Source organism: Tenebrio molitor, chromosome X (assembly GCF_963966145.1).
Source record: "Tenebrio molitor chromosome X, icTenMoli1.1, whole genome shotgun sequence".
Lineage (NCBI taxonomy): Eukaryota > Metazoa > Arthropoda > Insecta > Coleoptera > Tenebrionidae > Tenebrio > Tenebrio molitor.
In genome coordinates, this window is record NC_091055.1 from 7,165,923 (window position 1) to 7,184,118 (window position 18,196).

At 31.9% G+C, this 18,196-nt stretch overlaps 1 protein-coding gene across 1 annotated transcript in view; it reads right to left on the minus strand.

Annotated features, from left to right (window-relative positions):
- The window catches only part of LOC138140002 (uncharacterized), a 168,409-nt gene that overhangs the window by 79,575 nt on the left and 70,638 nt on the right, over positions 1-18,196 (minus strand). Inside the window, exon 3 of the mRNA XM_069060651.1 lies at positions 8,775-9,139. Within this exon, the coding sequence (XP_068916752.1) occupies positions 8,775-9,139 (365 nt within the window). The remainder of the gene's footprint in view (positions 1-8,774; positions 9,140-18,196) is intronic.

The window sequence follows — 18,196 nt, forward strand, 5'->3', positions numbered from 1 at the left end:
GGTTAGATATTTTCTTAATGTTTCGTGGCAATATATTATCATAATCATTATAAAGTAATTTTGAGCAAAAATGATTCGCAAGTTTTTAAATGCTTCCAGTAGATGTTGAAAAAAACAAAGAAGATAAATGAGAAAAGGGCTGCCAAGGCTCGTAACGCGTAACCACGGTAACAAATGTAGCAGTTCCTGAAAGCTTATGATAAACAGCATTTGTATTTTTCATTAAAAATTCATCGGAACTAGTTGCAACACATCTCCGGTGCATTATTAGTGAATGTGTGTTAACAATCAACTAATATTATGTTTTTACGTCAGTTTCCGTATTAGTTCCAATTGTAGTTCTCAAAGAATAATATAAACGTGGCACTTACTCTACTACCGTCTAATTTAATATATTTAATAGATGTGTAATAATGGTCTGATGCATTTGTTAAAGATGTTTTAATATGTCATCTTGCGACGCCGTTAGTCATTAAACGAAGTAGGTAGCAATTTCCATTTCGCTCGTTTTGCATAGTTACTTTCGAGTTGCAATAATTATGCAAATTAGCACAACTAACTTGGCAATTATTAAAATTTTCTCCGAATCTTCCAAAGGTTCGGTTTTAATCAGCCTATCGCAAAGAGAACTGTGAAGACGATGCTGCTGACTAGGACATTGCTTGACGCCGAAGATATGGAATTATGGATGCAGGACGTGCTTTGCTTGTAAATTAGATTCGTATAATGCGAAAAGCAACTGAAGAGAATGCCGTTCTCTGAAACCACGGATGATCTTTACATTCGGCATTCATTTTATGATACGCAAATGTGCAATAAACCTTAGCGAGATTGCTGTCGTATTTTTTCCTATAACCCCCATATTATTCCGGCGTTACTTATTGTAATTTCGTACTTAAAGATCACCTATTATTTTGGATTCGGCCGAAATCTGGAGCGCACACTCCGTATCGTAATTGCTTTTCTAAATGCAAACATTTTAATGAAGATGATGCTTTATGATCGGTCGGAAAGCTTTTAGAGATGTATAATTTTCTTAACAATAGCCAACGTTTCTCCTCTGTAATGGATAACGGTAATCTTGGGGGCATTTACGAACATTCATATCTGATTAGCTTATTTCTCCCCGTACTCTTTCATATTGTATTTCCGCTATTCTCTTTTTCATTCCTAATGAAAATCTAAGATGAGATCAACTGCTTTGTTTTCGTCGGTAAAGTCGCGAATTTACGCCAGCTCCAGAATTTTTCTTCCCACCACCAACAAAATCGTGGCGACCTGCAAAATGACGGTGCACAAAATCGTTGTCGTTTAACTTGTACGAACTAACAATTTGGATTTTAGGTTTAAGCTTAGTTTAAAATTAAATCCTGTTTAACTCGATGCAGGTGGTTTAATGAAAGTTAACGGTCAGCTCGACCCTTCAGGACCACCAGGACAACTTTCCTTAATACGCAAATTGGTATTAAAATGATAACCATATTTTAGTCCTAATTTTGTGTCCCAATTTGTACATTGCTTATTGATCAATGCGCTTTCACCACCACTGTAAAATATTTTTTCATGTTCGTTTCCAGAGATACATAACCGAGAAAGTGGAATATAACTAAATATGTATATAAACTTTCCCGGTTATATACCTAACTTGACATCTGTCACAGATAACCTCAAAATTTACAATAAACTAATGTTTTTTAAGACTTTGCCCAAACGAACACGAAAAACGTTATTCAATATTCGTGCGCTGTCAGTTTTCAAGTATTCGGCCTGTTTTGCAGCACTTGGCTAACGCCTCGTGCTTCAAATTTGGCCTCATACCTGAAAAGTGATCTCACAGCGCTACTCATATGAAAATAACTATTAAGGATGAACTGGAGTAACAATCTCAATAAAAAGTTGCGGAATTATTATAACGTTTATTACGAGGAATCAATATTTGAAAAAAAGTTTTTAATTTTTGGAAACAAATTGTAATCAGTTGCAAGTAAATTTTGTGTTGATTTTCTTGATATTTAGATAATTACATACTTACCTATGATTTTACAATCTTTTGACTAAGACTGTACGTAAAAGTAAACAGAAACACACTGAATTCAATTTTCATTGCATTTCTGTTAAAGTTCTTAACGTAACTGTAGTAAAACGTGCGATATGAGTGTAATATTGCATACCGACGTCAACTATGTGCATTTTGTTCACTTTTTATTGAAATTAAAATAGGTACATAACCTCAAAAACCGTGTTTTTCCACATATAATTAGCGATTACATGGAAAATCCTCGACCAATTTTTTTTGTAAATTCATTAGAAAATTCTACGATATCGATACTTGATGTATTTAAGAAAAATTGGCCATTTTGAAATATGTTTTTTATCAATTTATATACGAGCATTGATCGATTTCTCATGTGTAAAATATCCCGAAATTTTAAAAGGTAATAACTTCAAAATTCCTCAATCAAATTATTTTAAATTTGGCACAGTATTTTAGCATGGATAGAAGGACTATTGCACCAATTTTGAGCAATTTTCGCAATTTTTCAATGTTACTCCAGTTCATCCTTAACGCACATTCGCGGGTTGTCTTAATACGCGATCCCGGAAAATGTTTCGTAATTTACATGTATTTACATGATTACATTAAGTTATGTAAATATTAAGAGCCGGTCACACTCACATAGAAAATCATCCTGGAAATTACTTTTGCAACCCTCATTTTATCTTGAATAATTTGTCGAATTGCTAGGCTAACCAAATAATTTCGCTAAATAAAACCAAAATAAAACTGTAGCAAAATTAGAAGTTCAGAAAAAAGTTTGTGGACTCGCATAATAATACGAATTAATAATACAGTAGATATTCCTCAAATTCTCGTCATATTCCAAACCGAAAATAATGTTGTTTGTTTACGAGGCCTGCAGAACTTGTAATCTGAGTTTAATTTTCATTCTACTCCTACAGAGAAATTATGAGATAATGAATGAACAATGTTGTTCTCTTTCCACTTCCTTTCACATATTTGGTAACTCTCCTGGAAATGTTTTCCTTTTTTTTTCGGTTAATTCCTTTTGATAGTTGATGTTTGAAAGATTTCGCACCCCTGTTTTGGTACAATAAATTTAGATCTAAATTTTGCTCACTCACTGTTAATATAACATCTCGAATTATGAAAACAATCCCAAAAACAACTTCAATTAATTATAATTTTTTTGGTAGCTGGATGAGTAATAATAATATTGACAATTGTGTTTAAGAAAGTACGATTTTAAGTGAAACTTATAAAAATTGTAGGTGTTCAGATAATTATCCAAATTCAGATAAGTGGCAGGAATTTGCAAACACACAACGTAACGTAGTTATCATCAATTTTTTATAAAGCGCTAAATCTCATCCAAGGATTTTCCTGTAAAATACTGCTATATTATTTATTTGCGGAGGGTGCGTCAAGCCTTTCTCTTTTCACCTAAAAGTTAAAACCCTTATAATCGATGGTGGTAGTGTTGGTTGCATACGTAGATTCAGCGCTGAAAAATTAATCCCGGCGCAATCTTTAATTTAAATTTTAAAGATAATTTTTAGGCCGTCGAGGAAGTTATCCGTTTACGCAGTTGCCACAGACTAGGACCCTTAAAGGAAATTATAGATTCTTATCTAAAAACACTGTTATCGTTAAAACAAACCGGAGGAGATAAATTTAAAAGTTTCATTAGTAAGCGGAAGATGAATAGGCATTACTTTTGAAAAAACACAAAATATGTTTGGCTGTTTAGCACATACTATCGCGATCTGTACGAAAACGTGGTATTTGATAATACTTAATTGCTATTTAATTTAATACAACGAACATCTCCACCAATTTATGCAAATCTGTTTAGAATGGAAATGATTGCGTTCGAAATTTTGTAGAATAAGTTAAGGTAAATTATCTCATTAAAAGTAATTTTCATTATAAATTCACCGTTAGGTTTCTAATTAGAAGAAATATAAAACCGACCTCCCGGGTTTTTTTTTTTGGCTGAGCTTAAAAAATATTTTAAGGGCGGATAAATATCAGTGATTCTGAAATATTTTTCCTTGGAAGTTCCGATTTTGCATCATTTACTAAAAGCTTTCGGTGTGACACAATAACCACGTACATGCTCGTTTATTTTTTCCTTGCCATACCTTCTAATCGCTAGAACGTGACTATGAAAGAAAGTAAACAGAATACAATCGTTGCCTTGTACAGCTTCGCTTTTAATGAATGCCATTATACTGATATTAACTCCACAACAAACAAGTTTCAAAATCAATAATTTTAAAAACACCTTGATAAATTTTCCACCAGCTAGGTGTGACACCGGAACAGACTGAACTGTATTTTTGTCACCCGTAATTAAGACAAACAAAAAATTATTTGTTTCGAGAGATCACAGTGTAAAATAAAAGAAATTAGTACAGAAGAAAGAGAAGGCTCAGAAACTAGACGAACACTAGTAGTGCTTCGTTTTCCATTTTCAAATTTGATTTGTATTACTTTGAATGATGATATATTTGAAATTTACGTATTATCAGTATTGTTTCGGTGGCAAGAAATTGAACGGGTCGTGGTTTGTGACATTTTCAGAAAAGCCAAGGGTTGTAGGTTTCTTGTCCTAAAGTGGGTACTCTTACTGGTAGTTAGGGAGATCCTTTAAATTAAAGGTAATTTTAGTCATTATTTAGTATCAGGTAAAATGTGGCTCAGCAGGATAAATGTAGCTTCTTCCCTAAAATTAGCTAGACGGTAAATTGCGCACAAAACGAATTATACCAAGGTAATGTCTCTTTGTGACTTGTTATGTGTGTTTTGACGTATTAGATTCAGGTGGCGTCGTTATCATTGTTCCGCATAAAACTCGCACATTTTCGTTTTGTCAGTAATTTGAAACACAATTCGAACTACATTCCATTTGAAAGCATTCTGTGATGAAAACAGGCAACTCGAGATTGGGTGTTATTTTAATTTTTTATGCCTTAATTAACACTTTTGTTAGCCTCTTACCAAAATAAAAAAATGCAAATTAAACAAGCGACGCGAAGAAGGGTGTTGTTTATATTCATCTAAAAAATATTAACAAACCGAACACCAATTTCAACATCATTAGCATCTTCGGTCATCGACGTGAATAATTCAGGTTTTAATTTTTTATCCAAAAATACAAACCCCATCTGTGGTCAAGCTAAAATATGGCGCCCCAATTTATATCTTTGTTTTATTGTGGTGATCACACCGAATCGTTTTAATTACCATTTAAAACCCAAGTCTGATAAGTTTTTTAAATAACCAATTTCTATTTAGTAACACCGATCGAAAGTTAATCAAGATTTAAACTCATGAATATGTACCCCAAATTAAGTAATAAAAGCGCAAATCGAGTTTAAAACTGACTTAATGAAAATTAGCAGCCCACTAAGGTAGGTAGCTTCGCCAAAACAGTATTATGCTAATAAACCAATTTTATGAACCTTGACATATTGCTAAACGGCAATCATGTGTGGTGCACGATCGATAATAATCATTTGCAGAATTGTTACACTTTTAATGGTAGGTGTGAAATTGCTTTTGGACATGTGAGAAATGTCGCTTAAGGTAATAGCGCTGTAGTTGAAAACTTATTTTCTTTTATTTGCGTACAGCGATATCTATCTATATGTACTGTTGCAAACGTGTTCATAACATTCAGCGTATAGCAGGGCAAAAAAATTGAGGGTGAATTTGGCACATAAAATGTGATAAAAATGTTCCTACTAACATATGCTCTAAATCCGTTCCTGAGGGAATTATGGTTCCCAAAAGGGGTGAATTTTTTTTTTTCAATATCGTGAAACCTACGCTATAAAACTTTCAAATTTTAGATACCAGAAGTAGTGAAAACAGCGACACGCTCGATCGGAAACACTGTTTACTTTTCTTGACAGCGCTAATGACAAAATTTAACCAGTGTTTAGTAAATTTGATTGAAAAATATAAAATAACGGAATCAATCGCGTTATGGTGAATTAGCAGTTTTATCTTGACAGTATTGTAAAAGATTTCGTAAAATTTTTGAGAAAATGTGGCAGGTCCGGGCCCTAGAAATTAACAATCCGAGCCTGGATAAATTTCGGCGCGTAAGCCCTCATTCGGATTTACAAACGACTTCACGTACATGCGTTGCTAGTAAACAAAAGATTGTTGATTTACGCATGACGCACGCAGCTGCGTAGCGAGTTGCCGTGGCAGTGTTTTGAGCGCTGTGGTACAACGTACAGACCTCAAACCAAAATTTGTTAAGTTTTTTCTGGTTTGTGGTAAATTGTTGGTGGTGGACGCCACATATTCACCAAATTGTATTTTCCAGATGTATTTCATCAATTTAGATTAGGTGGCATAAAATTCATACTGAGTAGTTGAATTGGACAAATGTACTAAAAGACTTACCTGTGTATACACAGTGGAACTACAAAAACAAACAAAAATGCTTCGAACTGATAAAATCTAACCCACAGTAGGAAGGATAATCTTGTTGAGAACAAAGAACAGAAAATACACTTTGAGAAAGATATAAATAAAGCTAAAAATTATAAATTGTGAAAACTTGATTTTACTTCAAACGATACAAAAGTAAGTTATCTAGGGAGTATTAGATATACGAGGAGTACTAGATGTAAGATGGTCCTAGCATTCTGTGATATTTGCTTTGAACTTCACCCGTAACTCGCTGAGATCTTTCTTCATTTGAACTTTTTTTTGTAGAGAACAAACAAGAAATATGTAATAATGGTCGTGGCTTCAGGAATGAAGTTAACGTAAAGTTTATTTAACGACTGCTGAACAGCTAAATGATACAACTCCAAAGTCAAGTTCACTTCAGTAATTTTTTTATACTTCTGCAATTAAAATATTCTGTTAAGAAAACATTTAATGTTATATTCATCTATTCGGTGAAAGGATGCTAAATGTCTTATTTACTTTGTAAACTAAATTTATAATTACCAGTGCCAATTCTGTAAGTCAACGTGTGACGCACGTCTCTTAATTTATCTGTTTGTGAAAAAAATTCGTTTTTAAGAATTTAGAATGCAGATAAATCGAAATTATTATTTTTGGTAGTGTTATTTAATTGCAAAGTGATCTGTTCAATTTAAATTAATAATTAAATAATATAATACCTTAAAAATATTTTAGTGGTATAACTCGAACGGCATTTTGTTTTATTAAATTACTTTCTTGCTATGCGTGCTCCATCGAAACTGTCGTTAGAATTGGGTTAGAACAACCAATAAAAAACCAATCAAACTAGTCGGACAGACAGAAGTAGAAGTAGCTGAGCCCTGAATTTCAGAGAAAAGGATAAATTCAACGTTTTTTCGCTGATTTAATACGCTAAACCGAAAGGAGAGCTAGTTTTTGGTGGCCTAACAATCACAAAATCAAATGCTACGATAGAAAAGTGATTAGAGATTGATGTAAAGCCAGACAATTGAAAATAGAAACTGTGGGAAATATAAAATAGTTATTTTCATATGAGTAGCGCTGTCAGATTATTTTTCAGGTATGAGGCCAAAATTTGAAGCACGAGGCGGTAACCGAGTGTTGCAAAACAGGCCTAATATTGAATAACGTTTTTCGTATTCGTTTGCGCAAAGTCTTAAAGAAACATTAGTTAATTCTAAATTTTGAGGGTATCTTTGACAGATGTCAAGTTAGGTATATAAATTCAAAAGTTTATACATATATTTAGTTATATACCACTTTACACGTTATGTATCTCAGGAAACGAACCCGAAAAACTCTCTTTTTAATAACATATTCGGTTTTAGTTGTTTTTTGTTGGAATTGTTATGAACCGTTGTTCCTTGGGTAGCTCGAGACAAAATGTTTCCATTGCACTTTTCTTGACAAACAACTATGTTTAAAATAAGCAACAATAATTAAATTACACTAAAATGATAAAAATTAATTTTGTTCACGTTGTTTAAGTAAATTGAATTGAGCAAATGGTGAAGGCGGCAGGAAAAGTTTAAATTAAATTGGTTGTTTTTCGAGAGTTGTGTCAGATTCGACAACTATATTTTTCAAACTCTTTAATGGATAATATAGAGAATAAGTTGCATAAAATCCACTTCTTATACTATTGTAAATATTTTCTTAGTTATATCGTAAAATGGTGGATGCGCCGGGCAAATTTATTAACATTTCCTTTGTTTGGATAGGTATCAGATTTTTCATAGTTTGTTCAAAGCACTAAAATATGTCTTTTTTGTTCTTAAATACATACAGATTAGAGCGATTAAAAACTAAATTACCAAACATCAAACTTAAGCTCATTTTTTATTTTTTGTTTCAGGAAGGTGCTTATTTATATCATTACATCGGGTGTATTTTTAAATTTCACCTCATAGTAGGCGTTGAAGAGTCAATTGTGAACGCACTATACAAGTTACGAATCACGGATCAGCTGTTTAAATCTTACGTTTTACACGAGTGGTGCGTTCACAATCGACTCTTGAACGGCTACTACGAGGTGAAATTTAAAAAAACACCCTATAGAATGATTATGCAATTTATCTTTTTATTAATACATACATATATTAAAGCAACTGGAACTGATAGTTTTGACTGATTTTCTGTAGGTTGATTGTTTGCTTGTATTGTTCATTACGTTCTTTGTAACAATGAACATTCTTTTTTAGCAGAAAAGTAGTTAACTGGCAAGTTGAAATGAACCTGACTTTTGTTTGTTAAGACGTGAAGAGTATGATTGTCTTACTGTTTTATTTTGGAGCAATCCGATGCGACAGTCGATCATTACAGTCGACCCAACCCTTGCAGTAATATTGTGGGGTTCTGTCCCTTCTTCAAAAAAAGGTCCCCAGCGGGAGTCTGGCAAGTGATAATGTGGCACTGGAAAACCACGTCCCAAACTGTGGCGAACAGGTTCGGTGGCGATGGTTGTCGCAGGGGCGGCTGTTGTCGAAGTTGTCGTTGTTGTGGGATGAGTGGCGATAGCAGTCGTCGTACTCGGTACGTTGGACCATAAATGCGCGACGTCTGTAGGCCGTGACCTTACCTGGTATGAGACGTCTTCTGATAAAAGAGAGGTCATCGCTATTGCCGTTGTCATCTTCTCGCCCTCTGCAAACAGAATAAATTTGCTCAAACTTCTTTAATTTCACTGGAAATTGAGTGAAGAGTCTTCTCTGGTCTGTATCCACATGTTAACGGAGATTATTTGATACGAACTGATAACTCTCGAAACCAAAGAAGGCACAAAAGGATCAGTTTCTTTTATTTCTACAGTTCTAGCAGATAAATTAATGGGACAAATAATATGTTTCTCTGGTATTAATTACGAAATATACAAATGGAAATGGTAAAATCTTATCAGACTTGCTGCTACTTCGAACATTTATTTGATGTATTTTATAGATTGTTTATGACAAATACATTAAAGAAAGTTGTACATCACAATCTCCTCAGTGGAGTTAAAACTCATTAACTATAATGGTGGATGCGCCGGGACAAATTTTAAACGACTCTCAATGTCTTAATATTTTATTTTATTTTCATTTATTTTACTTTCATATAATTTGGACACCAATGCCTCTTAGTGTATATATGTTTTGCAATTTTTTTTTAAGTGTAATTACAATAATAATTATTGTTTACATAATACTTTTAAATGAACAAAAATTTCGCTGTATATTCAGTGTACGTTGTTTTGCTATTTGTTGTTAGAGCGATCACGTTTTGAATGTCTATATGAGTCTTTTTATGGCAGAATGGTTATTTGAGATGCAACTTTTCAATTAGTGTGCGCGAAATCAAAAATCATAACGGAATTACAGGCGTCGATATTTTTAATTGAATTTTATGGAAAAAGTTTCCACAATTAAATTTTTAAAAGCTTGCAAAATCCGAATTAGAAAAGTTCCGTGGAAAAAATCGTGCGTGTTTGTGAAATGAATCTTTTTCGAATATTTGAAAAGTTATAAATCAGCATAAAACTTCCTTTGATATTTAAATTCGACGGATATATGAAAGCAAGGATTCTGATTTCTTAGACGACTGTTTAACTGGAATTCTGACGATAACACTTGTATTTGAACGTAAAAAATATTCTTTGAACGGGGATTTTTAGTAGGATTTAAATTTACCAGAAAATGAGAATAATGTAACATGTTTAAAAACATGCCCTGATTTACGAGAATTTCAAGATTTTCTTTGTCGAATCGTGAAATAAATTTGAATGTATCACATATTTGTAAAAAGGTTCTTACTTAGTTTGCTAAATGTGCGAGCTGAGATCTTAAGCAAAGAGTGCGCCAGTTGAATGTGTTTTCCACTCGAATTGAGATAACGTGATGTTGTCGTATATTTTTATTAAAAAAGACAGATTTATGTGGCACTCAAGCAAAACTAAACTGTCCCAATTTTCTTAAACATACAAAAAGATACAGCGCAGTCGACTAATCGCCACATAAAATTTAGTATCTTTCAAATCACAATACGTACATTTAACTGTACAGATTTAATTAATTATCTTTTAGATTTGAAGATATAGCTCAAAAGGTGCAACTTTGACCTCATTTATTTTAAATTTTAAATATTTACATACATACTTCATTATTTCCACCATTTTCAAGGAGTGATTTAAATGTTTCCACATTTAGTGTAACAAAAAGGTCCATATCTTTTACGAAAAAGAAGATAGATTTTTTTAAAAACATTTTCCTGGTATTTTATGACTACTTAATAACGTAGTGCTAAACTGTTCCACAAATTTTGGGACATCCTGTATAAAACTGAAAAATATACTTTAATACATCAATCATTAAATCATTTAATAATGTACGTGTGTGTGTGTGTGTGTGTGTATGTATTTTGCGATGTTATTGACACGAAATCCTGGTATTAGGTATTCTACATCGTTCCCCAGGTACTCGGCGGTTGTCTCGTTTACTCCACCATTGATTACGGTTTAAGCAATTAATTAATGGCATACAGAAATCTCCATATACATCGGCTTACTACATCAGCTTAACGTAAAATTCAATAATAAAGCTTAAAACGAAAAATAATGCATAGAAGTTTCACAACAAAATTTAACAATCTACAATTCACTTGAAAATTCTAAAATATCTTAAACGCTAATGATTGATTACCTAAATGTAAGTATTCAATAAATTAGAAGATCGTGTTATTTACCAAATTACACTAACTACATAGTTGACTTTTTGTACGAGACCTGCTTCAAGCTGACATTATTTAATGTGTCTGGATGCCTTCATCGTTCCACGTAGATTTAACATTGTTGCTTCGTTTAGGCAATTCGATTAGAAATTTCCCTAAAGGATAAACGGCCGCCTCGAAGGCCAATTATCTCTACCCCTTTCAACTCGAACTTCCAGCATTTTATGTAATTGATAGGACATCAAGTTCTAATAGAATGTTCCAAACATTTTTATGAAAATTAATTTTATTGACAATACTGTGGAAACATTCTTCGCGCACTTGCTCCGCAGATCTAAATTTAAACCAAAAATTTAACCAGTTATTTTACATTATTTATTCTAATATTGTACACTGGCAGCATAAGGTCATCTGGGTAATACATTACTATGTAAATACAGTGTTCCATGTCATCGATACATTAATCAATAACCTTTTAACATCACAGATGTGTCATGATATGGGGACAGTGTGGTCATAAACTTTTACGAGTTGATGCATTACAATTTCACACTCTAAAGAAATATGAAAAATACGAATTATCCATGGAAAAGTGTTAATACGTAATTATAATACAAGAGAAATTAAAAAGAATTTTCTTTCTTCAAAAACTTAAAAAAAACGTGGTGACAGCTAACCTACAATTTATAAACAAAACATCTTCCTCTTTATTTTGTTTCTTTGCAATGTTTCACATTAAAAACAGAATAACTAGCGATTCCCATTCTCGAAGCAAATATCTAAGGGCACCCTTTATTGAAGACAAACATGTTCAATTATGTGCCGATTAAACATAAACAAATGATACGCATGATACATACACACTGACGTAATGATTTTTGTTTTATTTTTAGTTCAGGTTGTAACATTCATCCTGCCAGAAGAAAAAGACGTTTACATTACAGAGACCAAAATGGTAAACGTAAAAGGAAACAATTTATTTGATCCTAAATGGCAAATTGCACAAGTCAGCAAAATAATTCAAAAGCGATTCCACTGATAAAAGATTTTTATACATCTAAAAGATTTAGTTTATGGTTAAATATAAAATACCCTAATTTGTTGTTTCCTGAGCTTTATTTTTCCGCACCCATGTTTAACCTAAGATATATAAATAAAAAGGTCAAAGTTGAAGAAGCTGTGTGAAAGAAGTACATTCTGTAGAGTTATCAATTCTTTGTAGCATCCTTGGAGATGTTCTTCAAAAGTTGTAATTGTAACAAAATTCTTTTAGTTATTTTCCTCGGTAAGTCAATATCTTTCAGCGATCAAAATACACAAAACAATAAATGTTCTTGACTTTTTGGGACAAAATTTAACCATTTACTTACTTCTTATTTCTCTGATAAATTCTGAGTGTTAAGTTTATTTTGAAAATGAAACGAATACAAAATAACCAGTTAGCTGGGTATAATTAATTTCGATTTCTGTCGATTTTTTAAAATAATTTCAAATTTTAACACAGTTTCTCAGTTCTCTGACAAACGTAGCGGTAAAATTAATTGTTGTGCCATGATCATTCTAAATGAACTTTTAGAGACCACTGCAGATTGACTCATTAATGTAGTTACTCAAATTAGTGCCGACTGAACTGGTTGAGTGTTAATTAGTAGTTTATAGTTTATATTTGTAGTATATAATGTTCGCATAAATGAGCTATGCTTTGAATGTGCTTGTAAATCCACAGTTAAAATAATCACATCATTATATTTCATTTTATACGTAAAACCTACTAGTGATTTTAATGGAAATTTACTATAGTCAGTGTGATGTTCTAAATCAATCTTAAAGGTGACACACTGCAAAGAATTTCAATATCGGAAACAGCGAAAAGTAATAGCAACCTGTAAATAAAGGATCAAGGGAAAAGTTTCTTAAGAATGTTATCCAATGTAAAGGTCCACTTTTCTAAAAACTTTTTCCAACTGCATATATTAATTGTAAAAGACGAAGAAAAATCCGCAATAACGCATTCTCTCGACCGGATCAAATTATAGTCGGAACAATTTTCCGACATCGATCGGAACTTTACAGAAATTTTAAACAAACATTTACTTAGAGGGGAAAGTTCCAATTAAAAAGGACGAAATTAAACTCTAGACCAATTCCTTAAAAGCCACCTTTGAACTTTTGCAATTAAAGATTGTATAGTATTGTTCCCAGTCATCCAAAAACATTCGTGAACATCCCAATACATTAAACGAATTAAGCCACGAAGACGTACAAAAGGGAAGGGGTTAAATATTTAATAAGCACAAACAAGGGTTTTATAAATCGATGCTTTCAACTGTTACAGTCCTTTACGCAGATTTGATACATTCTTCCTGTAACTTTCGAAATTTATAGCTTAAAGCTGCCTTAATTGGACAAGAGAGTCGAAAGGAGTAGATTTATTATTTACAGATTTATTTATCTAAAGATCATTTTACAATTCTCATATTTTTACAAATATTCAAGATAATAGGAAGTGTTTTTCTTTTTGTAAAAGTTCTGACGCTGTAAATACGTGTGCGGCCATACTTAATAACCACCATTTTATCCTATAACGCAAATAAGTTTAGGAGATATAAAATAATAATTTATTGCCAACATTTGTTACAAGTAGTTGCGTTTTATGAAACATAAAAATTCATTTATGTCACAGATTTTACCATTTAAAAAAATGTTCTTCAATGTATCGTTCAGAAAGGATTTTTGAAATGTATGTTTTTGTTTGAAGTGTAGGTTTTTGAATCAGATTTAAAATCTTTGACGGAATTTTACAAACAGGGATTTCATTCACCAACCTCTATTTATTTTATGTAAATTAATCCAAAATCAATATTCATTAGCAAAATATCCAAAAAGCCTGAATTACAAAAGCTTTTCCGCTCGGATACTTTCCTGCTAGTTATGGAAAATAAACTTGTCTTATAACAACAATTTTACAGTAAATACTTTACTTGATGTTTACCTGTATGTTGTACTGATAAATATGTGTATTAATGATTCCAAACTGTTGGGGGATTATTATGAAATTATGATGCACTGCAGCAGTGGCTCATTAAATGTACAGTGGGAAACGAACAAAGAGAAATGTAAAATGAATACTTTTTTTGCATTAATTACATGTTGGTTTTACAAAGAAACGAGAGATTAAATCAGTTGCACCACGCGAGAGCATAATTATGGAAGTCATTGTCTAGTTTTTCTTTAACATAGTTTTATTTTTTGGTGAATGTCGCAAATATCAATCGCAACAATGTCCGAGAAAGGCTGCAAAGAGTGTAGATAAAACATTAACGATGTGAGATATGAACGGTCACAAAATGTTCATAGACAATAACTAGTTTATTGTGTCATAGGGATAACGTGGTGTTGTCGCCTGTATTATTCATCACGCTGCTTCATATTCTTTTATTAAAACATTTCGGCTCAACAAGTAAAATTACACCGAATTTTTCATCATCATCTTGACTTGCTGCAACTTATGGACATTAGATTAGAGTGATTAGACAAATAGGTTTACGATTTTGAGGTGTAAAATATAATTATTTATTAAATCAATGAAGGCGAATGAGTATTTAAAAAAATAAGAACCTCCATTTATATAATTTTTTTTTAATTCTTGGTAAACATCTGTTATACCGGGTGTTATGGAAGTCCACGTAATAAATTTAATCACAAATAGTACTCTTTAAAATAAATATTTTTTACATATAGATCTTTTTTAATGGGCTATTTTTTTCTACATTTTTCTAACCCGTAATTCGAGATTTCGCTCATGGAATAATCGTCAATTGAATCGAAAGAGTGAGTGAAAATGTTTTTGTGCGAAAAATGTTACCAACCCTTTATATTTGCCAAATATAATTTTCCTTGCATTGTTTTTAACTTTTTTTAATTTAAAATTTAAAATAGGGGCAAAATAGAAAAAATATTGTATTACACTCGTTTTATAAGCCACTTTGTCACACTTGTTTGCTTTATAGCACTCCTCGCTATGCTCGTCGTGCTCTAAAAAACGCGTGCAACAAAATGGTGTTAGGATTAAAATTATTCTTAATTTTAACTCTGTTTTGAACAGTTTGCAGTAAAAATGATAAATAAAAAAATGTTTATTTTAACGAGAGCTATTGGTGATTAAATGTATTACGTGGGCTTCCATAACACCCCGTATATGACGGTACTAATTAACGAAACGAATTTACAACAAAGTTACAAATGCAGTGAAAAACAAATATAAAAGCACTGATTCGTGAATATTTTCGATTTACCTGAACCATTAAATATGAGAGAAATTCCACAAATTCTGTTGATATTTTGTGGAATAAGGTTGAAAGTTATGTACACTTAGTCATCGATCACGTTGTTTGTATGAAACAAAATAATAAAGAAGAATTTTTGGTCTTTACTCGAGTGGCAGATTCTAAAATTGGAAATTTATTTTTAAAGAACCTGTGACAAAGCTTGAGCAAAAATATTACATCGCTCTCAAAAATATTAGTATAATTAATTTCAAACTTAAGAAAATCTATGTGACTCTGGTATTTTCGATAATCAACTGCTGCTATAAAAGTTCAATAATTAAATATATGTATTACACTGGCTTGAAACTGAACATCTTTATGAATATTATTTATGAGTTTTTATTCACAAGAAGCAATTATCAGATTCTCCCCCTTAGCTTGTGTTCAGAAGCAGTGTGCATTTAGCTTTACCAAAATACCACTCAACCACTTTTCGACAGTCTTTTTTCTTTTTTTCTTCCTTGTTTTTATTATTCTATCATTCAATATTTTCATTAATCCCACAATTTAATTATTTAATAGCATAAAATTAAATTTACTTTTTTGTTAACTTTGCGAATTGTTTCATTTTCCATTTATACATGGTATAAATTAATTTAACTGTTACTGTAGACAATAGACAGACTTCGGCTGTTTTTTTTGCACTTCTAATAAAAAAATATATATGTATATTATTTTTATTAAATAATTATCAAGAAGTACTAAATCGAAAGGTACATGTGAAATTTAAAATTTTCAATACTGGAACTCACAATTCCGAGAAGCCTTAATCGCACAATTATAGTAGAAGGTGAAATGTTATTGGAGAGAACCTTTCTGAGAAGTGTACCCCAGAAACCAACTCGGGGGACCCAAACCTCTATGTAGGCACTAGAAGTTGTGAAGAGACAAGTCCTCGAAATCCACCTGAATAAGAGACATTACCACGACAATCCTCCAAACAAGTTAAGAGTTCAAAGTGAAGTGCGATTGTGTACTGGGTGAACGATAAAATTGTCAGAAGTTTGGAGTTTAATTGAGTACTTTAGCGAAATTTTTATTTTTGCTGTTTTTAGTCAATAGTTCTTTTTTTGCGGAATTCTGAACAAAATACTGTAAAATTATAAGACTAACTAGACATATGGAAAGTTAAAAAAAATAGTGACCAAGCAAGTCGTACAAAATGATCAAAAAAAAAACAAATGAGAGCAGGCGTTGCAAATTATTGGTCATGTCGTAGCGAAATTCTATGTAAATAAGCGTTCAATGCATGGGCGTAGACCCGTAGACAATTTGTGGTCTCAAACGCTACTTTATCATAAACATACCTCGTGAATTTTAGACATTGGAATTATAATTGTATGTACATTTTATTATTATTATCTGAAAATGGAGGAAATTTATAAAATAAACAAGGCAACATTTTACATTTGTAAGAATAGGTAATTTACCTGCTTTATTTCCAAACGCGACTGGTAAGCAGATTTTGCGGTGAATTGTCAAAAAACGTCAATTTTAAAGCAACGGTGTTGTCGTTAACCTTGAAAAAAAATTTCACTTTCGATAAAGTTTACGGATGTTTCCTGTAATTGTAAGCAACAATTATCCCAGAATAATAAGTGGTAAAATGGGTTTTACAACTAAAGATAAAGAACTAATTATTAATAATAGATTTTCCGATAGTTAGGCAACCAATAAAACGACTGTGTATAGCAAGTATACATATGTGTACGATCAAGCTAAGACAAAAGGTGAGGTAGCACTCTTGATTTGTTTTCTTGTTGATCACCTTGTAGTTTCTCTCTTTTACAAACCTACATCGTCTTTTTAGTTGACATTTCCTTTAGATACATAACCTCACTTTGATTATTATTTCAATGTTGAATTGAATCGTTAATTTAAAGTTAAATCATCGTGGCGTACTAAGAAAACGAGGACAACTTCTCTTGATTAGTTCTAAAAAGTTGCTTTTGTTTTTTACAAAGGAAATAATACACCCCATTACCTGTTCGCCAAATAAATGTCATTTGACATTTACAGTCTAACAGCAAACACCAGATCACAACATTTTGAACGTTCGTTATAATTATTGAATCATTCAAAATTGTACCTAAGTTATATAATTAGAATCTTATAGTTGGATAACCAATTCAGGTTCTTTGTTTCAAATTATAATTTTAATGTTATATTCTAATTATAGTGATCCAATATTACTAACATTGCTACTTTAGTAAAGACTAAGAAAGGTAAAAAATGACAAATAATCAAGAAGTCTTGAACTAGTTGACAACTTACTGAAATACTTAATTATTTTAACTTATTTTAAGTTTACTTCTCATAAAACGTTAAACCCGACTTACTGCAGGGAGAATTCTTGGATCAAAATTTCATTGCTACATTTTAGTAGAGAAAACAAAAATCACACTAGCAAATATGTCATTACTATTATGTGTTGCGCATATAACAATAGATCTGTCTCCTTCGAAACTAATATTTTAGCAGTACTGTTCCTTGACTTCTGTCGTCTTTCTGAAGAAAGTTTCTTGTTGTTCGGTAAGATACAGTAACCGTAATGGTTAATATAATTTTCGATTTTCTTGAATATCATTAATATTGAACCTGCGACGTCAGTTTCTTGTAATGTTTAACCTACTAATACGTTAGGGTCGGGGACATCGATTTGGATAGAGTC